At 51.4% G+C, this 26,401-nt stretch overlaps 2 protein-coding genes across 10 annotated transcripts in view; both read left to right on the top strand.

Moving 5' to 3' along the window:
* Positions 1 to 25,590, top strand: part of LOC105474238 (homeobox C4) — a 61,781-nt gene extending 36,191 nt beyond the window's left edge. For 2 of the 9 annotated variants that reach the window (XM_071071638.1, XM_071071636.1), the window contains exons 2-4: positions 22,723 to 22,839; positions 22,985 to 23,920; positions 24,415 to 25,590. In XM_071071638.1, the coding sequence (XP_070927739.1) occupies positions 23,482 to 23,920; positions 24,415 to 24,770 (795 nt within the window). In that variant the 5' untranslated portion in view covers positions 22,723 to 22,839; positions 22,985 to 23,481 and the 3' untranslated portion in view covers positions 24,771 to 25,590. Of the gene's footprint in view, positions 1 to 21,857; positions 22,223 to 22,252; positions 22,301 to 22,722; positions 22,840 to 22,954; positions 23,921 to 24,037; positions 24,087 to 24,414 lie in introns of those variants that run through there. The other 7 variants (XM_071071642.1, XM_011728742.2, XM_071071640.1 and 4 more) reach the window with 7 other exon arrangements.
* LOC105474236 (homeobox C5) lies at positions 35 to 5,632 on the top strand. Its single transcript, XM_011728741.3, has 2 exons — positions 35 to 2,498; positions 3,211 to 5,632. The coding sequence occupies exons 1-2, from the start codon at positions 2,045 to 2,047 to the stop codon at positions 3,423 to 3,425; spliced, it is 669 nt and encodes a 222-aa protein (XP_011727043.1). The 5' UTR covers positions 35 to 2,044; the 3' UTR covers positions 3,426 to 5,632.
* Positions 25,591 to 26,401: the final 811 nt, after the last annotated feature.

Genomic DNA, 26,401 nt, shown 5'->3' with positions numbered 1-26,401 from the left:
GGCCGCGTAGGATTTTGTTCCGGGGGGAGCCCGGATCAGTCGGCTTGGGCACCAGCTCCACGCAGGCCTTTCTTCCTGCCTGTGGCAGCCGGGATCCTCGGCGTCCGAACCCCGAGGCGCCCCGAAAGACCAGTAAAGAAGCACTATCCAGGCACCAGGGTCTCCTCCGCCCACTCCCGGGAGTTGGAGGCGGGGGGCGCCGTGAGAGCAAGCCCCAGGCCCGCGCCAAGCCGGCTGTTGCGAAACGTGGCGGAGGCGGAGAGCGGAGGGAAAGAGAAGATCGCGGGACTGGAGCCCTGTCGGCAGGGATTGAGCGATTCAAGGACATCTTGAGAGAGAAAGCCTGGAAACTGAGCTCTCGCCGGTTCTGGGACTCCTGACGTAGCCGGGACAAAATTCCTTCTTCATTACAGCTCCAGCCGGGCTGGTTCCTTACTCTTCTCTCCTCAAACGGGTGAAGAGGCGGGTGAGGAGCGCAGCCGGACCCTAACCATTTATCAACCCTGGCCTTCTTTCTCCAAGCCTGACCAGAGAAACCTGAGTGGGCCTACGGGGAGAGGTGTTGAGGGGGGTCTCCGGAGGGAAAAAATCCGCCAGAGTTTTCCAGGCCCTTCAGATTCCCTCCAGCACCCCCACCCTCGCCACCAGCGCCTCCACCAGTGAGGAGGGGGCCTTCTGGCAGGGGCGGAGATTTCCTGGGAAGAAGCAGGCGGGAAAGTATGAGATTTGGGGCTACTGGGGAAGAGGATGGGGCCGAATGGCTGCAGATACCCTGCGAAGGCTACCCAGGCGCCTGCCCTGCCCACCTCCCAGTCTGCCCCATTCCTCTTGGTAGCTCAGAAATTGCTCTCCTGTGGATCTTATGGATTCAGGTCCATGGAAAGCCTGGCCCAGAGACCTTTTCTCCAAAGGTCACAAAACGGGCCTTTTCCTCTGCCATGCTCACATAATATTTGTGGAGGCTTCAATCTTGCTTCTGCATGCCCTCAATTAACATCTATTTTCTGTCTAAAGCCTCTGGCATAGGTACCACATAAGGATCTCACACAGGGAGACAGAGCAGTCTTCTAGACCATTGTCTGCTCTGGCCGTGTCCACGCACACACTTGAAAATTGCCTTGTTGCCACTCTGGGGACCGTAGCATGGTGAGGTCTAGCCAGCTCCACCTGGCTCCTCACCTCCAGATCCATCCCAGACAGCCCGGAGCACCCTCAGCTTCATGACCCCACTATCTTGTTCTGACCACTCAGGATCCCTCCTCCTGGGCGTCCTGTCTACCTCTCCAGAGGCTAATTCTACTTTCTCTTGCTGATAAGCACCTCTTCAGCAGTAGTGGGGCCTTAGGGCCTGCGAGGGACTTCTACCTTTGGTTTAGGGAACCTAAGTTAAACCCCTAAGGGTCTCCAGCCTGGACATGGGCCACCCTACCTAACTAAATCTCCTTTCCTCAGCCATTTTTGAAGATTGGAAGACCCTGGCGGTTGCGAGAACGGGGCTATTCATTACAAAAAGCACTCTGTGCATTATAGGTGGGGCCTCATCTTTTCCCAATTTTAAATAGAATTTAAAAGGCTAGCTCAGAGGTTGTTCCAACAACCAGCTTCTCCTTCACAGTGTAGGAAATTCAGCTACCGGAAAGCAAGCTGGTGCTCCAGGATGCAATTCCCCCATATAGGCACCAGGTGTCGCTGTGGGCTTGTTGTCCCGGCTACCCCCAATTCCAAGAACCATTTTTTTCCTCCCCCTTCCTTCTTTCTCACTCCCTCTCCCCCTTGGTTGGGCTTTGCCAACATATCGAGATGCGTTTCGCCGGCTTCCATCACTAACCTCCCGGAGGTCATCAAGCCAAATTTATGAGTGGCCGCTCGAGTCACGTGACTCTATTTAAGGCTCCCTTATTTGGGAAGAGCGCATAGGATAAAGAAAGAGATATCTCCACCTATAAATTGTGCACTTTGGAGAACAAAAAACCCCTCAACTTCAAAGAGTCACAAATCACCCTTAATCAAAAAGGGTGCAGAAATTTTTTGGGCCCTCCCCGCCATGAGCTCCTACGTAGCCAATTCATTCTATAAGCAGAGCCCCAATATCCCTGCCTATAACATGCAAACTTGTGGGAACTATGGATCGGCCTCAGAGGTGCAGGCATCCAGGTACTGCTACGGCGGATTGGACTTAAGCATCACTTTCCCACCGCCTGCGCCTTCCAACTCTCTCCACGGGGTAGACATGGCTGCCAACCCCCGGGCTCACCCCGACCGCCCCGCCTGCAGCGCCGCGGCCGCTCCGGGACACGCTCTGGGCAGAGACGAAGCGGCTCCTCTGAACCCCGGGATGTACAGTCAGAAGGCGGCTCGCCCGGCGCTGGAGGAGCGAGCTAAGAGCAGTGGGGAGATCAAAGAGGAGCAGGCGCAGACAGGGCAGCCCGCCGGACTGAGCCAGCCACCGGCCCCGCCACAGATTTACCCGTGGATGACCAAACTGCACATGAGCCACGGTAAACTTTAGGACTTCATTTTGCGCGCTCGGGTCCGCCTGGGTTTTATAGGCCATGCGGGGCAAATAAAGAAAAAAAACCTGCGGCCATAAATTTTACGATCCAGGCATCAATGGCTCGTAAAACTGTCCACTAAAAGGCTTAGAGGCTGTGTGCGCCCAAATTTACGACGACATAATTGGATCATAGGAACAAAACGTGTATAAAAGGCAATATTCAATTTTTGGGGGAGAGGGAGGGAGTTAAAAAAATAGAGGGATCTGTAGGGTGAGGAGCGCGGGGCTCCAGAGCGGGGATCCCCCCGCTGCTCCCTCCCTCCCTCCCCTGCGGAGCCGGCTCCGCCGGCGCTCGCGGCTCCGGAGGATTCCAGCGACTCGGGAGGGGCGGAAGGGGGGTCCCCGGTGCTCGGATCTCGAGGGTGCTTATTGTTCGGTCCGAGCCTGGGTCTCCCTCTTCCCCCCAACCCCCCCTCAGCCCCTCCGGCTGCAGAGAGAAGGCTGCAGTGGAAAGTTTCCTGCCTGGGTGGAGGCGCCTCTCCCGGGGCTGGGCTGGGCCGGGCCGGGCCGGCCTGCCTGCGGCCCGCGGGGCCTGTCTTGCGGCTCTCGCCTCCTCTCCCTCCGGCCGCGGGTGGGGGTCTGGGGCTGGGGTGGGGATGGGGGAACGCTGCACGCTATTCACCCCTTCCTGGCTTGGGGTGGGGTTTATGTTCCAGAGACGGACGGCAAGCGGTCCCGAACCAGTTACACGCGCTACCAGACTCTGGAACTCGAGAAAGAATTCCACTTTAACCGCTACCTCACTCGCCGCAGGCGCATAGAGATCGCCAACAACTTGTGTCTCAATGAGAGACAGATCAAGATCTGGTTCCAGAACCGCAGGATGAAGTGGAAGAAAGATTCCAAAATGAAAAGCAAAGAGGCTCTTTAGACGCAGCGGGGCAGGCCCGCAGAGCGCGCCCCTAGCTGGTTCTGGTCCCTGCGCCTTTCCTTTTCGCCTTTCCTCTCTCTATATTTCGGGGCGGGGGCAGGTGCTGGAGCACTGGGCTCCCGGACCTCACAGACAAAAGCGCTTTTCCTTGGCATTACGCATCCCTACTGACCCAGGGTTCCCGCGGGGCTGCCCGCGCTGCCCCATCTCCCCTCAGCTCGGCTCAACTCGGTACCCGAGGCCCAGGGCAAGCTCCGTAGGCCTTCCCCGGAGGGCTGCGGCGTACAGGCTGGCGCTGAACGAACCTTGGCCTGGGCCGTCTCTCCGACTCTTAGCCTCAGCGCGGCCCTCCCGAGTTAAGGTGGGCCCGGCCCGCGCCACAGGACCCTCGCCCAACCCTCTAGCCTCGCCCTCTCCTTTGTTCCCGGCTGGACGGGTTAGACAGCCGCAGGCTGGCGAGAGTCTGGCCCCAGACTCGGGGTGCTTCCTTGTAGCGACTAAACTAGATTTTCACTTATAAATGATTTGCATATGAAAGGAGAACTTCGGTCTAGGGCCCCCACGGTTGCTCTATGCTTTCCAAACCTTATCTCCACAACCTCTTTCCCCCAAAACCCGGGAACCTCCCCAGCCTGCGCCTGCTGCATGCCCTCTCAGGCCGGCAGCCCCAGCCTGCTAGCTAGCTCAACTATTGGGGTTTCCTGACACTGGACCCCAGCAAGTGGTCCTAGAGGCCCTTTGCTGTCCCATAGTCCCTGCCACGACTTTCTGTGCCCTCCTGACCCATTGCTGTTGTCCAACTATTTATTGACTCTGGGTCCTTCCTGAAACTATATTTTGTCATATCAAATAAAGACGAAGAGAGAACAGGACTACAGATGCAGTGGCTCCTGTCTGTCTGGGGCATGTATTGGGTAAAATTGTCTAAATGGGCTGTGAGGTGTAGAAGGAGACCCACAAACTTTAAGCCTCCCCTTTAAAACATTTTCTAGCTTCTAGGGGCAGTGAGTAGAGCAAGGTGAAATTGAGTTCCTTTCCTGATCCTTGGCTGCAACAAGAGCCTCTGGGGGAAGAGAAGGGCACCTAGGCCTCAGGTACTGGCTTTTCCCATGCTGTGGCTGTCCAAGGCCTTCACACTTCTGCACTCCATGAGGCCTCTGGACTGCCAGCATCCCCCACTGTATGCCAAAGCTCCGGTGCAGGAACCAGTGGCTCTGCCGTGCTCAGCCTCAGGCCCTTCTGGGCTTCTGAAGATCTTTCCTGGGCCTAGGTGGTCCCTGAGAGGCCTTGCTGGACATAGAGGGAGGGCTAAGCCCTCACTCTAGAGACACATTTGGTCCCAGAAGGGCCTCTAGAGGGAGGTGGCATTGCTTGGTAAAGGGGTGTTGGGAGAGTTGGAGGAGGTGTGCTTCAGTATCTAAGATACTGGGGAAGAGGGAGCAGGGAGGGCAATCTGCAGCATGTATCAGCCTGGCAGGAAATGTTCAGACTGTTTCCACCACCTTCTAGGGCCTAGGGCTATGCAGGACAATTAACTGGGAAAGGAGCTGCATAGACCAATGCTGGAGTCACGTCTGTTTGCCATCATTTATCTCAGTCTCTGGGATTTTGTGTGGAGGAGAGGATGGGTTAAAGGTGGGGGTGGGAGGAGGCAGATAATTCAGGTAGTGTCTGAGGCTCAGGTCCTTCTCCAGGTTCCTGGGATGGGCTGGGGGAGGAAGCACTTTACAGTAGAAACAAATGTGGGAAGGGTCCATAAAACTTTACTGCATTTCCTCTCCCACCTCCCACAAGGGGGTGATTTCCCCCCACACTAGGCCCCCCACACTGGTGGGGTGAGGGTCTGGAGCTGGGCTGCAGGAGCAAGCAAGAAGAAAGGGGAGCAGAGAGGCTCTGGGGAGGGGCAAGGGAATATTTATGATTATTAATGCTGATGGTCCTTGGATTTATTATAAGTACTAACGTACGCTGCATCCCACTGCCTAAGCTACCCATCAGTCATTTTTTAAAAGACCCAAGAGCCTTTCCTCACCCCATGCTTGGCACATAGGCAGTCTCAACAAATGTTTATTGAACAGTGCGCACAACTGCCACCCTTCCCCTTCGCACTGCACTCAGGCCAGGTTAGGGCGCCTGTTGTCTCTCCTCAACTTGCACACAGCAGTCAACCCAGACCAGCTCTCTCTCTCTCTCTCTCTCTCTCTCTCTCTCTCTCTCTCTCTCTCTGAAATAAAATGTGTAATTTTCTTCAGGGAGTTATTTTAATTTTTTCTCCATGCTGAGTAAAACTATTGGGCGAGCAGTGAAGCGTGGAGAAGCACTGGCGTCTCCGGTGGGTTACAGTTAACTAAAAAAGAGGCTGTGGTGCCCGCATCCGCCCGCTCCAGCCTCCCAGGCTGCCCAGGCCCTGTGCTTCCTCCCCAGGGGACAGGTGTAACAGCCCGGGGGAAAACCAAGGGCTTTGCCATGGATGGGGCAACGTTGGTTAGAGCTGCCAGGCAGGGCACACCAGCCCCACCGTGCACTGACTGCCTCCTCCCGGCAGGGTTTGGGCCTTTCCTTCCCTGGAGGAGCTGAAGGTCTGACTCATTTTGGCCAGGCTTGGGTGGACACAGAGTGCCTGCCTGCTCTCCTCCTTCCTGTCACAATCTGCAGGTCTGCCCAGGCCCCAGCCTCGGCTTCTGCGGCGTCGGCATCAAGGGCGGCAACCAAGCCAGAGGCCTCGTACCTACTTCCCTACACTGGGGGTGTGTAAGGCCCAGATCCCTGATTTCTCCCTGAACAGGGGCTTCTGCTTTGGAACCTGCGGTAGTTTCCCCACCTGCCAGCCTCCTAGAACATATTTCCAGGTACCAGGGTCTGGCATTGCTCTGGGGGAGTTCATGGAGGGGGCTTCTGGGTTCCAAACAGAGACCATGGAGCCTGCCTATCCACTTTGCCCTGGAACCCACCCCCTCTGGCAGCGAGAAAGAAGGGGAAGAAGCATGACTTACCTTCCCGGGGGAGTGGGAAGAGGGGGGACACGGCCCACTCTGAGCAATTAGAGGAGAGAGGAGGAAAAAATAAGAGGACAAAAATATCAACACGACCTCGAAGGCGACAGGTCCTTATGGAAATAAGTAAGTAAATAAATAAATAAGGATCTACCCTCTCCCCGCTCTCCACCCTGCAAGGGGGATGTGGGGGTGGGGCAAAGGAACAGCACCAGGGCTTTTTAGTGTAACTGAGCATTAGAGAAATAGGCATGGCTTCTATGTGAATTTAGGAGTTTGAAACTTTTGGAGGTTATTTATGTGAATAGCCTGAAGGCAAGCCCGTGAGTGGCTCTTGGGGGACCACGTGATATCATTAAGCCAAGTTTTATGGTGTAGGGAGAGCTGACAAACCCACAATATATTTACATCATATATAATCTTAACTGTCCAGCCACGCAGCTGCTGGTGAGGTTTAATGCTAGGACAGAGGGCCTGGCAGTTAGAGGGGATTACGGCGCTGGGGACGATGGTGAGAGAGGTTACATCTTCGCAAATGAATCCCAGGCGAACGCTGTGAGTTAATTCTCTTTTTCTCTCTCTCAGACCCTTTCTCCCATTTACCTAGCCACCCATCTCACTTGATAGAAGGCAGTTCCCACTCATTAGGAGGAGGGGAAAAGGCCTTCTCAGGCTGGGGTGGGAGAAGAAAAGAAGCCGAAGAAGCCGCTGGAAGTAGGAAGATGGGGGAGCTTGTCTACCCAGAGCAGCCCTCCCCTTCCCACTCCTTATTCTCTCTGACTGCAAGTCAACTGGGGTAGAGAGGCCTTGGTTGTTTAGAGTTTTGTCAGGTCTTCCTGACCCTTTCAGTTGAGAAGAAAGCAAGCGGCAGCAACAAGGGTGTTTGGTGTCTGTACGGGTATGTAAACTCTAGACACAAGTTCGAAATGCCTCTGGGGCCCCCTGTTTCAGCGAGGGGTGAGTTCAGCCCTTGGCCAGTGGCCCAGAGTCCACGCAGGGTGGGAAGCTGGGGAGAAAGGCAGGGAAGGAGGGTTTTGTGGCTTCTAAGCCCACAGGCTACTGCTGCCTGAACTGGCAAAAGCATCCCAAAGGTAGCTGTTTGAACCCAGAGGTCCCAGAGTGCCCCCTCCCTCCCTCATCGCCAGGTTTGGATGGGCAGCTGTCTCATCCTCTGTAGTTTGGCATCTTAGTCCGTCTGGAGCCAGTGTGGTTTCATGCTTCCTCCTCTCCCTCTAGCTGCTTGGGTCTTCCTGGCATTCCCAGCCCTTGCCTCAGATAAAACTAGGCCCTAAGAGCCCTAGAGGTTCCTGCTGTGAGTGGAGTGTAATTGTGTGTTGAATGGGTGAGGGAACAGAGGCAATGTCTTTGCTAGGCTGGGAAAGTAAGTCCCCCAACCTTAAGGACAGAGTAGCCCCTCAGGGATGGAGCTGGCAGGGCCCAATCTGAGCACTGCACCCTGGGGTCAATCCTAATGCTAGGGCGCTCTTCAGGTTTCTAGGAAGGAGCAGCAGGAGCATTGGGCATGAGAGGCATGTGTCTTCCACACCTGCGAGTGCTATCCCTCCCTGTGCGTCACTGGGAGCTAAGCCAGGAAAGAGACAACATGTGAATTCAGGCTCCTGTACTGGCCAGCCATGAATAGCCAAGGCTTTGGAAGCAGGGCTGAAGGCCAGCGGACCCATAAGGGCAACTCCTCCAGGCTGGGAGAAAGGGGTGGGGAGCAGAGGGATGGAGCTAGATCTGCACCTTCCAGAAGGTGGGGCATGCCTGGGGAGCAGGGGTGTCTGGGCGCCTGCTTTGTGAAAAGGTGCTGTTGGGGGATGAGGAGGGAATGTTGTTAGCCTCACCCCTGCTGCTCAAGGGACTGAGGAAGAACCAAGAAGCAGGCAGACCCTGGGAGAATGAAGCGGGTACAGAGGCCCAAATAAATGGATAGTCTTAGCTGAGCCCCATCCTTCAGTCTAGGGGTCTCTCACTTGCATGAGGAGCTCGGGAACCCGACATGGAGGATTCCCTTGACGCCATCCCTCAGGGCGTCAGTCTCGGCCAAGATTCAGCCTCCCCCACCCTCCTCCCTGATACCTTTATTTCCCTAGGATCACAGGGAATTCTCTCCAGCAACGCATTGGAAAAAACTAATTACCAGTTTCTCCCTTCCTCATTACCCGTCCTTCTTGGCTCACTCCTTCCCTCTAGTCTGTGATTTTGAGGGTTTCTGGAAACTTTCCTATCCAAGCAGCAGGGAGATGGGAGTTTCTCTTGGTCTGTAACTTGACTCTTTCCCTCTCTCCAGCCCCCCCAGGGCTCTGGGGAGCGAGTGCAGTGGTCTTTAACGGGGAATTTAGCCAGGGCCGAAGTCCCACATCCAGGCAAGACTCCACCCTGACACTCGCCCTGACTCCCGGCCAAATCTCAGTCCCATTCCCTTCCTCTCTGTGTAGACGGGCATTCGAGGGTGTTTAAAGATTTACACAGCGTCCCTTGAGCCCTTTGATGACTTCTTCACCCCCTTTTCTGTTCTTTAGGCTCAAAAGTTCCATTTAAATACCACCCCTCTTCCTGTGATAATTGATTCTCCTTCCCCTCAAATAGTTTGCCTCAGCTTTTTACTGTTTTGTAAAAACAGTTTCAATTTCCACCTGGAAACAAGGCAAGCACAAAGGAGGCCTGAAATTCTTGGTTTTCCCACCCACTACCCCAAACCCGAATTTGGAGTCCCTCTGGATCGGAGGAAGGGCAGGCAATCAGGTGCCAAGCTTTCCAGCCAACCCGGAAAGCTTTTAATTTTGTTCCTAGGTCTTTAACCCAAGGAGAGGTCAAGCAACCAATCAGAAATGCACTAAGCAGGGTCACATGGTCCCCATCAACCAATCAGCAAAAAATACTTGGGTCTCTGTCTCGCTTTTCCCCTCTGGCCCTGTTCCTTCCTCCCTCCCTCCGTTCCCACCACAGCCTTAGCTCCTGGGTTTACCTTATCCCAGATTTGGAAGCCTGGAGTGATACCCAGCATATTCTGGCCTCCTCTCTCAGTCCCTGAACCATCTCAGGAGTCTTTGGCTTGTCTCCTCAATTTCTTACAAAGTTGTATCTGGGAGTCAATCTCAAATGCACAAGGATGTGAAGTTGTGGGGGCAACCTCTGGATTATTCCCACATTCGCCAGCGTGATTCTACCCAGTTTTCTGGGTGTTGTAGTTGTAGACTCTAAATTAGACTATAGAGCAAATGCGGATATGAACTCCAGCCCTAAATTCAAATTCTGGCTGTGATTATTCCCCATACACTTAAACAAGTATTCACTCTTCTGATTTTCATGAGGGCGGGTGGGGTGATTAGAGGAGAGGACTTTTGATTTATCTTTCTGGAAATGCTCCAATAGCCATTAGCTGTATCAGACTGCCTCAGGCTGATAAAGTTAGGAAGGGAGCAAAAGTGGAGTTTTTTTTGAAAGTTGTGTTTGGTACCTCTCGTTTGTCAAATAACTTTGAGCTAGTTAAGGGTTCTGGAAAGGAATGAGCACAGAGAATTCCGACTTTCCTCACTCTCCACATTAAATAGTTGATGGATTTGTTTTTTTGTTTTGTTTTGTTTTTGTTTTTGTTTTTTTTGAGATGGAGTCTTGCTCTGCAGCCCGGGCTGGAGTGCAGTGGCCGGATCTCAGCTCACTGCAAGCTCTGCCTCCCGGGTTTAGGCCATTCTCCTGCCTCAGCCTCCTAAGTAGCTGGGACTACAGGCGCCCGCCACCTCGCCCGGCTAGTTTTTTGTATTTTTAGTAGAGACGGGGTTTCACGGTGTTAGCCAGGATGGTCTCAATCTCCTGACCTCGTGATCCACCCGTCTCGGCCTCCCAAAGTACTGGGATTACAGGCTTGAGCCACCGCGCCCGGCGATGGATTTGTTTAAACCCCTTCCTCTTCCATTCTTTTAACAGGATATAATAATAGTAATAATAATAATAATAGACTAGGTGATGATCCTATGTCCTGGCCAATAGCCATCAAAAGGTACAGCTACTGAAGGTGTGGATTTCAGTGTTTGAGTTTACATGGACTAGACCAAGAACAAGCAATAGGCGAGAAACTATTGCTGAGTAAGAGCATCTGAGGCACAGGGAGTGCACATCTATGACAGAAATGCTTGTGTTTCCTGAACACTTGGGCTGGGCCCTGAGCCAGTCCACTGCTGGGTCCAGACCCGGGCGTTCTCCCCCAACTCCTTCTCCAGAGCTTTGTTTCAGAGTGAATTTTCTGGTTGGGTTCTCCTCCACTTCTCTTCCTGATCTCTTGCCCTCTTTGAGCTAAGGGGCAGGAGTTCTGATGGACTGTGCCACCTGGACCTCTAAGCCCTCACCTGGGGGCATTAAGAGCACAAGAATGGGAAGGATAGTCTAGACTGAGCTGGAGTTTTTCAACACCCCACCTCCTTGTTTGTCTTCTGGGTGGAGCTGGTTTGGGGACAATGCCACAGGCCAGTTGGGAAGGATAAGGATGACAAGCCAGAAAAAGAGCAGCTCTTCTCAGAAGTCATTGAGCCCTCACTTCCCAAGTTACCTTCAACCACACTGCTCCATCTGCCTCTTTTGAGACTAAGTTTTGCTCTTGTCGCCCTGGCTGGAGTGCAATGGTGCAATCTCGGCTCATCGCAAACTCTGTCTCCTGGGTTCAAGCAATTCTCCTGCCTCAACCTCCGAAGTAGCTAGGATTATAGGTGCCCACCACCACACCCAGCTAATTTTTGTATTTTTGGCGGAGACGAGGTTTAATCATGTTGCCCGGGCTGACCTCAGGTAATCCACATGCCTCAGCCTCCCAAAGTGCTGGGATTACAGGTGTGTGCCACCGCGTCCAATTTTTTTTTTTTTTTTTTTTTTTTGAGACGGAGTTTCACTCTTGTTGCCCAGACTGTAGTGCAATGGCAGGATCTCAGCTCACTGCAACTTCTGCTTCCTGGGTTCAAGCAATTCTCCTGCCTCAGCCTCCTAAGTAGCTGGGATTACAGGTGTGTACCACCACGTCTGGCTAATTTTGTATTTTTAATAGAGACAGGGTTTCTCCATGTTGGTCAGGCTGGTCTCAAACTCCTGACCTCAGGTGATTTGCCTGCCTTGGCCTCCCAAAGTGCTAGGATTACAGGCATGAGCCACTGCGGCTGGCCCCATTTTCCTCTTTTATGAGTTAGAATTAAAGGACACATTTATTCTTCCGCAGTGAATGGTGTGGCAGGTTGTTGGAGACCAACTCTCCCCTCAGTGTGGACTTCTCACACTGGGTACCAGTTCTCATGAAGAGTTAGGAAACAAAGATGGGGGAGATTGGTTCTATCCACACAGGCACTGGGAAAAGAGATTTTATGAGTGCCTCGACCCCTCCTAATATCTAGGTAAACTTTCTCTTTTTGACTATCGCTCTTCTTCCATAACTGCTTTGGATTGAGTTTTTGAGAGGGGGAATGCCGAAACATCATTGTTCTAGGATTTAAATTAGGTCTTTTTTGCTGAGAAGGCAAGTACCACCACCCTGAGCCTCTTCTTTAGTGGGACTAGGGCCCCTGAAGCCCTTTGAGGTAAAGAAAGAAAATCTGGAATCAGGATGCCAAACTAGGGTTTTGGGGTGAGGGATTCAATTTAAGGAGAAGACAAGGCTATTTGAGAGCCAAGAAAGTCACATCCTTTCCTACCCCTCCCCACTTTTATTGGCTCCTTGTGACCCATATTGGTGTGTCTGTTCTGATAATATCTCCGCTAGCTGCTTCGATGGGGCCCAGGAACCCAAGGAATTGCCAGACAAGGTCTGGGCTGAGGAACTTGGGTGATACAGATCTCTTTATTTTTGAGCCCTACACAACCCTTGTAATCATCTCCCTCTCCCAATCCGAAGGTTCACTGAGAGGCAAAAGGGGAACAGAGATACCTCAGAGGAGGCGGTGTGGGTGTGCAATGTGGGACTTGGGAAAATTGAACTTGGTTATGCAGGACCTTCTTCAGCCTCTAAGGACCACATTTTAGCAGCTATGAGAAGAGGTTGAACACTTGGGCTGGGCCCTGAGCCAGTCCACTGCTCCAGGCATGCTAGGGAGCCAGTGCAGGGAGAAGGCTGCTTCTCTACACCTGCACACATGTACAAAAAAAATTCTACAGTGATCTGCAACCCCATGTGGGCTGGCTGAAATGTGTAGCCTGGTCACCTAGGATCCTTTCGGTTCTGTACCACAGGCCTGAGAGAGGTAATTCAGGCTTGGTTCTTCCCTAGGGTTCATTTCCCCTCGTTCCTGGCCCTGAACACCAGAATACTTGAACACACAGAAATACATATATGTGCCCAAGGAGGGTATGGTAGAGGTCAGAAGCCTGGGCTGGATACAGTAACCAGTATGGAACCAACTTCCCACTCCTTCCCTCCCACTCCATTCTTCCCATCAGCCCAGCTTCGAAACATTTGTCCTCCCTACCCCACCCCCACCCCTCAAGCCCTGAGCAGCTGTTGAGTTTCCTTCCTTCTGCCTTTCTGGAAAACCCAAACCCTAGAGCTGACTCCAGGGATGGTGGCAGCCAGGCTTTCTGTGATCAGTGTCGTGTTGTCCCAGACTGAGTTGTTGGGATTTGGACAGACATGGAGGGTCTAAGCAGGCCAGAATCTTATCTGATCTAATCCCCCTCTCCTGCTGTTCCAAGCTCAAACTCCAAACTCCTCAGGGCTCCCTTGCTTAGACATTAGAAAGAAATCTTGTCTAGTAAATACTTCTTTTAAAAGTCAACTTTCTGGCCAGGCGCGGTGTTTCACGCCTGTAATCCCAGCACTTTGGGAGGCCGAGGCGGGCGGATCACGAGGTCAGGAGATCGAGACCATCCTGGCTAACACGGTGAAACCCCGTCTCTACTAAAAATACAAAAAATTAGCCGGGCGTGGTGGCGGCGCCTGTGGTCCCAGCTACTGGGAGGCTGAGGCAGGAGAATGGTGTGAACCCGGGAGGCGGAGCTTGCAGTGAGCCGAGATCGCGCCACCGCACTCCAGCCTGGGCGACAAAGCGAGACTCCATCTCAAAAAAAAAAATAAAAATAAAAATAAAAAAAATAAAATAAAATAAAAGTCAACTTTCTGGCTGGAAAATACAGGGGGTGTGTGTGTGTGTGTGTGCGCGTGTGTGTGTGTGAGTGTGTAGGGAGTAGTAAGGGTCAGGTCTTTCATTTTATGTTGTGTCTCTCCCCATCCCCTGGGTGGAGGATGGGGACATTGGCTGAGGTTTTATTGAGGGTGCTTTTCCTGTTGGGAGTAAAGACAGGGTCGTAAACACCTAGAGGAGGGTGTTTTGATCTGGTAACTTCTCAGGAAGTAGCATCTGAGGTTTTGCTTTGTAAATCACTCTCCCCCAAAGCTGGCTTGGTAGATTGGATTGCACTTCCCCAAGCCCACCTGAGGCCCCTCCTTGCCTCCCTTCCCCAGTAAACTAAAGGAGAACTATAACAGAGCATCTGGAGTCTTCAAAATCCTCTGCCTCCAATTTCTTTTTTAAAAGGCTAGTTGGTGATTTTTTTTCCCCCTCAAAGTTTTCCCCTAAAAAATAATGCAACCTTTCATTTCCTTTCGTGCCCATGCAGTCCCTGGTCCCCCAACCCCTCAATCACAAAGGAACTAACATTGAAGGTAAATAGCTTCAGAGCCTGGCTGTAGATATCAGGACTCTTCTGTTCTGGGGCTCATCTCTCCCGGTCACTCTTTCCCCAAGCCCCAAACCCCCTTGGACAAGGTAGAACTTCAGGTGTATAAGAGAAAGAGTTCATGGGAGCTAGGAATAAGAGGAGATGGGAGGGGGGCATAGGGGAACCCCATCATGTACCGCATGAATGAAGGGAGCTCTGCAGTCTGTCACTGGGTTTTTTGTAATTAAGAGATGGGTGCAAGTGTGTGTGTGTGTGTGTGTGTGTGTGTGTGTGTGTGTGTGTGTAAGCCCCCAGCCGTCTCACATCTCTATCTACCAAACAAACAATATATTTTACCTAAATAGCTCCATTTCCTAAAGATAATGAGTGTTCCCCTCCTAAGGATCCCCCACCCCCTCCCTGGCAAGTCCCTCCTTTGAGCCTGGGGCTAAGGAGCTGAAGGAAAACGAAGTTAAAAGCCCTCTAACTCAGCCTTAGTTCAAGCCAGATCAGGTCAGGAAGCTTTCAGGCCCAGGCATCAGGGCTTATATTCATTGCCAGTAAAATGCCCCTATATGCTAGAAATATGTCATAGATTATGAGTTCCTGGGCCCTTTTAGTACTTGTGAAGGCTCTAGTCCACCCTCATTTCTTTCTCAGAGAAGCCTGGGCTGGGATACCCCAAACCCACAAGCACTAGAGATTCCTCTTCATTCCTAGGACTCCATGCAAATAATCTTCACAGAGAGCTCAGCACTCCTATAGTTATATATGTGAAAATGTATTTGTAGATCGTTCGTTCTATGTCTATATCAGGATGTATGTTTTATACTCCTTTTTACTCCATGTTTAAATGCAGATTTATAGATCTTTAGATTTATAGAACCATAGTGAACATAATGGTCCTCGGTCGAATTCCTGTGTGCACTTTACCAATCTTTCTATAGTGGTTGGATGTATATGCTAGGATGTATTGGTACAACTCTCTTGAAACACCTAGTGAATAGTTGGGAATTTTTTTCTTGGTTGGAAAGAGCTATGTGTGTGTTCAATGTGCATTTTGAAAATTTTATCTAGATTTATGCAAGGATCCTAACCCATAAAATAGCTACATATTGAAGCTACATATTTAGAGGTCTTTACAGTCTTTGCATTTTTGCTGAAAAACTTACATGTTTGGACGTATGTTTAGAGATGGTTTCATAATGCATGCATCTGTGTATAGGGGCATAGATCTCCCTTCTAGAAGGACTTAAACTTACTGCATCTCTCTGTCTCCCTCTCTATCTCTGCATCTGTGATATACAAAGATATTAGGTGAGTGGGTGTAGGGAACAAATATATTTTTGATGTTTAGCTTATTAAAGCAAGTAATTCTGTCTCTATTTCCAAGACTATCTCCAAAGCTAGTCCCACTGAGTTATCTGCCCCCAAAAACCTACTCTGAGGGTCATAGCCTGCCTCCAGGCTGCCTCTGTGACCCAAGATCCAAGCTGAGGCTCCCTACCTCTCAAGATAGCCACTAAAAGGAAGGGGGAGAGAAGGAAGGGGAGAGTCCTCCAGCCCAGTTCCTCTTGGATCCCCAGGGCGAGAGGCTGACAGGGGCTTGTAGGTCTCCCTACACCCCCAACTGGGCCTTTGAAATGTGGGGGAAAAGGGGATCAAGTCCCCAACAATTTTTGTAGGGCGCCCAAATGATGCCAGGGTTATTGCACAACCCATAGGTTCCTCCTCCCCGGTTGTTCTTGGTGCCCAGGGCCCAATTAAGCGGCCGCCTTGCTCCCAGCAACCCCGCTCTTATCGGCTGGGATTGATGCCTCAGCGGCTCCTGTATATCATTTCCAAGATTTTTTCTGTCCAACTCCTCGGCTCCTTTGGCTTCCGCGGCTTTGACTAATGATTGCTACAGATGCCAACGTCTCCAGAATCCTAATAGCCAGGCAGGCGGACTCTTATTTACCCGGCAACATTGCTGTGGGGGCGGGGGCCTGGGGGGCAAGTATTGGGGTGTTGTAGGTCAGGGGACGGGGAGAAAGTTGTGGCCAACTCAAGTGTCACTGAACTTCTTCCCAGTCAGAAAGACATTCCCAATCCCCTTCTGACCTTGAGGAAAAAATATATATGTGTATATATATACTGTTAATAGTAACTAATTGCTGCCTCGTTAGAAAAGATCAAAGAATGAACACAACGTAGGAGAATAAGCAGAGCAATGTTTATTTGTTGTAAATAAATGAGAGATTAAGTGGAAAACCAGCAGTTTGGGGAGGAAAAAGAGAAATGGAAAGAAGTCAGCCACAGTGGGAGAAGGGGCTCCTTTTCTTCATTTCTTGTCTTCCCCTTTCTCCTCTCACCCTAAGTCTACTCTTCTCACCAATTTCTCCCCTCTTTCCCTTCCTTCGCCTCACCTTCAATCCGTCGGGTGGAGGGGCTGAACAGCGTGTTCCCGGGCGGAGGTGGGCGCAGCCACCCCAGGCTGCTGCAGGGTGCCCGCTGAGGCTGCCAGGGCGAGGGGGCCTCTGGGCTGTGGAGCGAAAGTCAGATCCACCGCCTACTGCGGGGTAGGGGCCGCAGCGGGGTGGGCCCTCTTGCGCTGACCGGCGTAAAGTTGTGGCCGAATTCGCGTCTCTTCTGGTGCTTCTCAGAGCCCGCCAGCGCGGGGCCCAGGTGTTTGGGGCGAAGGGACTCGAGCTCCCCGCAAGCCTGGAGCCAGGCGTCGCGCTTCCTCCGGGCTCAATCCAGACCTTCCAACACACACCTCATTCGGGGGAGGAGAAAAGCACAGAACCGCGGAGAGCCCAGCTCTGAGGCCAGGCCTGAAGGGATAACCCACACAGGGAACGTTTTCCTATCAGAGAATAATGGAGCACAAAATAATTCAGAAAGCGAGTGGGCAGGACCACAGCCTGAGAGTCCCGCGCCGCAGAGCCGGTTGCCGCCCGAGCACCGCGGCAGGACCATTTCGTTGGAATGTAGGGCGAGGCCGCAGCCAGCCCCGGACCCAGGCCGCGAGGTGCGCGCCGGCAGCCGAGGGGCCGCCTCTAAATTACAGCCCGCCGGGAAGACTCGGAAATACAAAAAGGGAGCCGAAAGATTTAAACAGTCGGAGGGAGAGGCGTCCCGAGGCGGCCAAAGCGGAAATCAATCACGTAATTAAAACAGGGAGGGGGCGAGGCCCGAAGCTGGGGGTCCCGGGTTCGGAGAAGGGGGCCAAGGTGCAGGCAGAGGCTGGCGAGCGGCTTAGGGACGTGGCTCGCCCGCCAGGAACAGAGCGCTCGGAGGGGCTTCGGGGAAGTTTATAACACATCGCTATTGATTCCCACTTGGCTGGGAAGAGCAGACTCTGGTGCCCTCTCCCAGGCCAGACCCTGAAACCGCCGATGGCCCTTTCTCCGACTTTCCCATTTTTGTGGGGTTGAGACGCGCAATTGCAGTTGAAGGCCGTTCCCCAGATCCCACTGGTGCCACGATTTTGCCAAGGCAAGTTTGCGAACCCAAATGGCATCAAGATGCTGCCTCTGGGTTTGAGGGGATGGAGGGAGGTGACACCCCAGTTTCAGGCACTTAGAAATCTCTCTCGGCCTTGATTCCTCCAACCCAGGATTCAAGGCATGCCGATCTATGGGCCGAGGCTTGGAAGGGGTGTGCGAGGCAGACGGGGTTATTAAAGGGGGAGCTTGGGGCTGAGCAAACTGGATCCTTTTGGGCGGGAAAGGAGAAAGAACAGCTCCTGGAAGGGGAAAAAAGGCACCCCGGGAGCTGTGTTTTGTGAGGGGAAGATGTTCTTATTATTGAGGTTAATCATGGTAATGATCTGATATCGCTGGGTCAGCCCAGGAGACCGCGCTCTCCAAAGTTCTTTCTCACAGAGGTTTCTCGAGGAGTCAAGGGTTCCCCAACTTGACTGTGGTTGGGGTAAATAAAATAAAGACCTCCAATCCCTTCCTCTGCCTTTTCCTCTCCCTCCCTTAAAAACTCCAGAAAAAGGGAAAGCTTATAAAATCTCCAACACCCCACTTTTTCCTCGACTCTCTCCAGTTTACTAAAATGCATGGTCTTTGGGAATTGAGCTTTTCTGGGTCACCCTTCTTGTGAAGCAACAGAGGTGACCCGACTGAGTCCCCATGAATTCTGACGCTGACCCTGGAGAGGACCCAGGATTCCCTTGCCTACTGTAGAATTCTCTCTCTATCCTTAGCTTTTCCCAGTCTCTGCCTTCTTTGCTCTTGGGTGCCTAATCTCCTGGGTCTCTGGCAGTTCAGAGGCCAAGAACAGATTAAGGCACTTTGAGATACCCTCATAAACTCTTAAAAGTGTTTCCAGCTTCCTGTCATCTCTTTAATACTGGGAGGACCAGGCCAGGGAGCCCTCCATAAACTAACCTAAGGCCAGCCTGGTTTCTAGATCTTTTCAAGCCAAATTTAGGTTCCTTGAAAAATAAAACTCCCCCTCCCCAGCGAGAAATTCAGGTTACAAACCTGCAGCAGAGCAAGGTTCCTGCATCCACACATCAGAAGTTTCAGCAACAATTTTCATAATATGAAGAATTAAAGCTTGCATCAAAGTTAGCAAGGGACACCCCAAACCAAGTTTTAAAAAGCAGTCTTGAAGAGGGGTGGGGGTCAATGAGGCTGGGATGAGGGAGGAAGGTGGTGGGGAACCCAATCTCTAACTAACAATTTCTCCAGCATAAAAATGAAACATCAAATTCGTTAGCCCAGGGCCTTCATTTTTCCCCTTCCACATTATAACTAGTTATTGAACTCGCTGGAAGATCTAAAGGCCATTTGCGAAGAGACAAATTTCAATGGAGTTTCCTCATCAATAACCCCATGGCAGTGACCTATTGGAACAAGTCAAACACCCGAGGTGAAATGCAGGTCACTCTGTCTAACCAATATTAAAATGCGGCCACTTTTTAAAAAGCCACTTTAAACGAGATTTAAGGAAAATTGAATTCCAAGGAAGGCAAGGCAAGGCGGGGGAAATCCATGAGAGGACCTCGCCTATGGTCTCCAAACAAACAAGAGAAATTCATCTTCAATATTTTAAAGGGGGGCAAATTAACATTCCATGATTGCTTTTTTTTTGAGACTATAAGCTATTCCAGGAGAAGAAAAAAGGTTGAGTATTTTCTGGTGACATATCCAGGTTATTAAAATCATTTTAGACCAATTCATTACTTTTACTGACAAGAGATTTAAGAAAAAATCAATTAAGCATTTACATATTCTTTTGCATACATTAGCCCTGGCTGGGGCATTAGAAAGGGACAAACACGCGCGCGCACACACACACACACACACACACACACGAAAAAAATGGGATATGAGCCTTGATTTAGTTTGGGGTTTTCAAGTTGCCGAAAGGAAAAAAAATCTAAGTGAAATGAATTGCCTGATTGCATACCATCTAAAAGTCAATTTATGTGAGTGAAAGGAAACAGACATGTTGCAATTTTTAATCCCTAAAACAACAACAACAACAACATTCACACACATAAACCCTGCATTTTAAAGAGTAGGGAAAGGAATGACCCTCATTTTCCTTCCCTTTGCCCTCCAAATCCTGAATTGGTTCACCCATTTATTTTTCTCCCTTGGAAAAATCAGAGAGGGGTGAGATTTTAATGCAGCAGAGAATCTGTGGAGCCGCTGAGCTCTCTCAGCCGGCAGCTTGTTACTGGGGAGGGGAGGAATATGGGTTATCCAACGGTCAGTATGGTAATCCAGGCACAATAAGGCCTCACACACAATGGACACATATTTTTCTTCAGCGATGTCAGAAGGGAAGCGCTTTGTACTGAAACGTGTTTCCGAAAGAGAAACCAAATCGAGATTTAGAAAGGGGATGGGGTGGAGGGGCAATTGCAGAGAGCATTTGGATGCTGGCAAAAGGTAGTCAGAAAAAATAAAAACAAATAAAACTGGGGCAAAGTAAGGTGGAGGACAGGGCAGAGGTGCGGTCCCTGGGCCAGCAAGGCGGGAGGCAGGAGGGTGAAACACAAAAGAAGACAGGACCAGATACAAGGATTCATCACAGATGAGAGCTGCTTTAGTACCCCCACCCCCTCCCAATTAAGCCATTGCTAAGTGCAAAAGCCCTTCGAACGGATTTTATTTCTGTGCTTGTAATAATATCCAGGTGAAAATGTTTGTGTGTATGTGTGTGGTATTTTACCCATGTGATAGGCGACTTCCTTGCTATTAAGCTATAGGAGCCCAAAGGGAGTTGTTGTTGTTGTTTTGTAAATGATATAGACGAGTGTGGGCACGTTTAGGGGAACCTTGGAGATTTCACTTTCTGGATGTGCATGTTGCATTAGCTGCACAAACCTGGAATGAGAACTCTACATATTTATAGCTGCATAAAGAGGCATTTAATATATTAATAAATATTAATAGTGTGCATGCATATATGTTAACCATAATAACCAAAGACAGACTTGACATTCAGTTGGGGGTATCTGAACCCTCTGTGTCTACTACTTACACTGGCCCAAAGTCAGTCTCCTTGACCCACCTGCAGAAGTTCAGAAACCTGGCCGGGATGAGATGTGACAGGCAACATATTGGGGAGGACTTCTTAACAAGTCCAGGAGGGTGAAGATTGAAGAAAAGAGGGTTAGGGCCAGGGCAGGGATGGTAGAAGGTGAGTGTGAGGGCTGAGAGGAGGAGAGTCAGGCTCACAGCTCACCTTTCCAGGTGAGGCAGCCCTATCCAGGTACAGGCCTAGAAGGGGGCAGGGAGTGGGGCCCTGTTTCCTCCCTCTTCATCAACCCTCTCCGCAGGGTACCAAAGTTTGCTGAGCTTTGGACTTCCCCATGGAGTCATCTGGGACTACAGTTCAGACTTAGGTACTAGGATTCAGCACTGGTTTCCCTTTGCCCTCTTCCAGCAATTTTTAATGAACCCACCCCCATCACCAATGATTAAAATAAGACAACCCTCACACAACTCAAACCACTGTTAGCCAAGCAGTAGCCTTCCTCTGCCCCTCACTCACAGTCTCAAGTTCCTCTCCAACCTAACCAGCCTGTCCTCACATGCAGAGGGTTCCAGACAAGAGTGGGCAAGGGTTCTCAGCCAACTCTGAGAATTTGGGAATCTCCATAAGAGGTGGTCAGCCTCTGGGGAACTCCTGTTCCTTCACCTGGCCAGGTGACAGTGGGGAAGGGCACTGTCCTCTTGGAGAGAGAGTATTCAGGGACCCCCAAGTGCCAGCTCTTTGGAAGCTAAGCGCTGGCCCTGCTGAGCCTGGGGTGAGGTTGGGGGCCTAAACATTAGAAGAGGGAAGGCAGCGAGGGCCCAGGCGGGAATCAGCACCCTTTGGGCACTGCCTGTGGTCCAGCTTCCCTCTCATTCCAGCCCTCTGGGGAAGCCCTAATTTGGAAGTGCAAACCCTCTCCAACATCCCAAAGGTGATGAAGAAAGGATGGGAATCTCTTGCTTTCAGTCTCCCTCTCACAAGGGCTTTATTTTTTTTCCCTTTCCCCTCCTCATTCCCTTAATTGCAGATGTTCTAATTAAACCCTCAAATAGTTGTTATGCCGTTTTAAAAGGTACTTATTCAAGTGTCAACCAGGCTGGGCTAGGAGGAGGCAGCGTAGGGCGGTGAATTAAAGGTAGATTGACTAATCACGGCGGCGATCATAATAATAAAATCAGAGGGGAAAAAATCACATTACCACTTTTCGTGGAAAGGAGGGAGCAGGCAGCCAGCGGCCGCCAGCCCCGCGCCGCCGCCGACACAAAGAGTGCGGGCGATTCCGCGAGACTGATTTATGACGTTTTACAGCCCTATAAAAGCTGTAGCGACGAGGCAAGCGCTCCTACCACCGCTGGCAGATTTAGTCTAATAAATAAAACATAAACAGTTAACTTTATGTGTCACTTTTATTGTTATCAAGTAAAATATAGCCGAGCCCCGGCAAGCTATGATTTTAAACTATAATTGTTATCAAGTACAACAAGGGGACCCGGCTCCCTCCCTGGGCTCTCCCCTCTGCTACCCCCCCAACTCTGAGTTATGGGCGATCAGTTAATTGGAATCGGTGGCCTGACAGGGCCACCCCTAGCTGGGGGGGGGGGGTGGTGGTTAGGAAAGCAGCTTTTCCTGGCCCCCTCCCTTCTCTATGGCCCTGCCACCCTCCTCCATCAGAGTACTACTGTGAGTGGGTGGCAGAGAGAGGGGAGGGGGTGTGAATGGGCTGGAGACCCCCAAGGCTGGCCCTGCCTCCCCAACTTGGTGAGCTTAGCCTTCCGTTTTTGGAAAGCAGCCTGGAGCTGGCCCTTAGGAATTCGTGTTTACATGTAAACACACGTGTTACATGGATACAGCTCCTAGCGAGAAGCAAGCAGGCTCTACCCACACAGGCCTCCCTATTAGCTAGGTCTGCCCTCTGTGGGGACAGAGAAAGAACTCTCAGGGTCTTGGCTGGGCACCATCAGAGGGCACTGACTCCTGGCAGAAAGCTCTCCTCCGTGCCCCAGCTCCTTGGAGATAATTGTCAGAAAATAGCAGGCCGGGCTGAATGGGGAGTGGAAACAGGAGCCAGCAGTAGAAGAGATCCTCTGCTCTGGGGCTGGGGCAGGGAGGGTCAGTGGGTAGCAGGGGAAGGCGAGACTTCTGAACTCTGCTTTTGCCAACCACTTCCTGTCTCTCTTCAGCGGGGGCTCAACCCCCAGACCTCCAGATATGACGTCAGAATCATTTGCATCCCGCTGCCTCTACCTGCCTGGTCCAGCTGGGACCCTGCCTCACCGGCCCCATGGCCAGAGGGTTGGGTGAGTGTGTATGGGGAAGAGGGCTGGACTCTGGTATCCTTGGATGGGGGGCACTCCAGGCTCTCCAGCCTCCTCGGCTCAGCCTGGGCCCCTCCCCATCCAACCTCCACTCCAGTCCTCATTCAACTTCCTCTTCCTGCAAAAGAGGGGCGCTGCCCGGTGACCTACACAGACTGAGACACGATCGCCATGAATGGAGACCTCTGGAAAAGCTCAAGAGCCGAGGCCCACGGGGCCCAGCAGAGGCCTGAGGGGAGACCCTGGGCGGGGGCTGAATCACTGCCTCCCGACAGCCCCCCAATGCCCGGGCTTTGGAGGGGAGCCGGGAGCTTCCCATCTCCTTTTGCAGGGGAGGGTTGTCAGTCTGACGGGATGTGCACTGGCGGCACCCCAACCCCTGCCAGCTAACCCCACATCACCACCACCCACCCCCCAGCACCACCACCACTACACACACAAAAAAATTGGATACATTTTGAATAAAGCGATTCGGTTCCTTATCCGGGGACTGGGTTGCTCCGTGTGATTGGCCGGCGGAGTCACATGGTGAAAGTAACTTTACAGGGTCGCTAGCTAGTAGGAGGGCTTTATGGAGCAGAAAAACGACAAAGCGAGAAAAATTATTTTCCACTCCAGAAATTAATGATCATGAGCTCGTATTTGATGGACTCTAACTACATCGATCCGAAATTTCCTCCATGCGAAGAATATTCGCAAAATAGCTACATCCCTGAACACAGTCCGGAATATTACGGCCGGACCAGGGAATCGGGATTCCAGCATCACCACCAGGAGCTGTACCCACCACCGCCTCCGCGCCCTAGCTACCCTGAGCGCCAGTATAGCTGCACCAGTCTCCAGGGGCCGGGCAATTCGCGAGGCCACGGGCCGGCCCAGGCGGGCCACCACCACCCCGAGAAATCACAGTCGCTCTGCGAGCCGGCGCCTCTCTCAGGCGCCTCCGCCTCCCCGTCCCCAGCCCCGCCAGCCTGCAGCCAGCCAGCCCCCGACCATCCCTCCAGCGCCGCCAGCAAGCAACCCATAGTCTACCCATGGATGAAAAAAATTCACGTTAGCACGGGTAGGCAACTTTGCTTTTTGCTCCCCCCCCTCCCTCTCGTCTTCCCTAGCGCTCCCCACCCTCCTCGGCCCCCTCTGGCCCCCGTCCTCCTTTCTCTCCTTCCCCCTCTCTCTCCAGGAGCGACTCTGGGTTAGCACAATTGAACTGGATTTACGAGCGAGAATGGGTAATTACATCCCCCATAAATTTTATGGCTTAGCTACTCTGGGCAGTCCGAGCCATGTGCTACGATCTGTTATGTATGTGTGAAAACTATGCTGGCTTTCTAAGGGCGCATAAATAATTCAGTGTCGTTACAATGAGGATTCCCCTCTTATTACACTACAAAGTCTTCAGCTTCCTTCAACTTCTTTATAACCCATTTAAGCTTGATGACTTTATTTCCACCACTCCCTCCTCCTGTTCCTCAGAGCTGAGGATGAGGTGAGGGTGGGGGGCGGGGTGCCTGCTGCCTCTGAACCCCACTATTTGCTTTTCCCCTCCCCCTCCCCCAGTGAACCCCAATTATAACGGAGGGGAACCCAAGCGCTCGAGAACAGCCTACACCCGGCAGCAAGTCCTGGAATTAGAGAAAGAGTTTCATTACAACCGCTACCTGACCCGAAGGAGAAGGATCGAGATCGCCCACTCGCTGTGCCTCTCTGAGAGGCAGATCAAAATCTGGTTCCAAAACCGTCGCATGAAATGGAAGAAGGACCACCGACTCCCCAACACCAAAGTCAGGTCAGCACCCCCGGCCGGCGCTGCGCCCAGCACCCTTTCGGCAGCTACCCCGGGTACTTCTGAAGACCACTCCCAGAGCGCCACGCCGCCGGAGCAGCAACGGGCAGAGGACATTACCAGGTTATAAAACATAACTCACACCCCTGCCCCCACCCCATGCCCCCACCCTGCCCTCACACACAAATTGACTCTTATTTATAGAATTTAATATATATATATATATATATCGGTTCTTTTCTCTCTTCCTCTCACCTTGTCCCTTGTCAGTTCCAAACAGACAAAACAGATAAACAAACAAGCCCCCTGCCCTCCTCTGCCTTCCACTGTTAAGGACCCTTTTAAGCATGTGATGTTGTCTTAGCATGGTACCTGCTGGGTGTTTTTTTTTTTTTTTTAAGGCCATTTGGGGGGTTATTTATTTTTTAAGAAAAAAACTGCAAAAATTATATATTGCAAGGTGTGATAGTCTGGTTTGGGTGAATTTCAGGGGAAATGAGGAAAAGAAAAAAGGAAAGAGATTTTAAAGCCAATTCTCATCCTTCTCCTCCTCCTTCTTCCCCCCTCTTTCCTTAGGCCTTTTGCATTGAAAATGCACCAGGGGAGGTTAGTGAGGGGGAAGTCATTTTAAGGAGAACAAAGCTATGAAGTTCTTTTGTATTATTGTTGGGGGGGGTGCGGGAGGAGAGGGGGCGAAGACAGCAGACAAAGCTAAATGCATCTGGAGAGCCTCTCAGAGCTGTTCAGTTTGAGGAGCCAAAAGAAAATCAAAATGAACTTTCAGTTCAGAGAGGCAGTCTATAGGTAGAATCTCTCCCCACCCCCATCGTGGTTATTGTGTTTTTGGACTGAATTTACTTGATTATTGTAAAACTTGCAATAAAGAATTTTAGTGTTGATGTGAAATGCCCCGTGATCAATAATAAACCAGTGGATGTGAATTAGTTTTACGTCAATGTCTGATGGTTTCTTTTTATCCCCCTCCTTTCTCTGGCCTGGTAACATCCCATCTTCTCTATAGTTGCCTAAGTTTACTTTAAACAAACACACAAATCTTAGCTCTCCATTAGTCTTCCAATGTCCTCAGAAGAAACAGCAAAAGGGTTGGGGTATGGGATCTTCAGAAGAGGGGATGTGGAAGATTAAGGCTAATTTCTCCAGTCCCCTTGCTTCCCCCTGAGTCTGCAGAGAGGCCAGACTCCTCTGGGGGCACTTCAGTGGAGCTAAGGGTGGGGGGTGTCTCACTTTTCTATAGTTAGGTACAGTTTCTTCTTTCTGTATGTTCTCTCTCTTCCCTTCTCCCTCCTCTGTGCTGAGTAGGCCTGCCTAATTTGTAGACAAGAGGGCACGTTTAGGGAGTGGGAAGGAGAAGAGTTTTCTTTCATCTTTAGGGCTCTTTTGGGATGAGGGATTAAGGAAGACATCCCCTCAACATTTGAGTTCTTAAAAGAAGAAAGGTTTCGAGCTGGTGATTCTGAAGGAGCAAAGTGACCTGTCAGGATGCCTTCTCTGTTTGTTTAGGCTTGGAAAAAGGGGTAAGGTGGAGGCCAGAGGCCTGGGAGTTTCCCTTGCTATGGATAGGCCTCAAAGGTTGATGCCTGGAGATAATGAAATATTTTTACCTTTTTATTCTCTTCTATTATGGACCTGCCAGGTGTTGAGAAGAGACTTAGGGAGAGTCAAGGACCAACCTCTCTTTCTATAACCTCCCAGGTCCTGGCAGTGTATGGGGATAGCCTGAACAAGCCTCTCTGGCTGTAA

The sequence above is a fragment of the Macaca nemestrina genome, chromosome 10 (assembly GCF_043159975.1).
Source record: "Macaca nemestrina isolate mMacNem1 chromosome 10, mMacNem.hap1, whole genome shotgun sequence".
NCBI classification, from domain to species: domain Eukaryota; kingdom Metazoa; phylum Chordata; class Mammalia; order Primates; family Cercopithecidae; genus Macaca; species Macaca nemestrina.
This window is presented reverse-complemented; position numbering and strand designations above follow the sequence as displayed.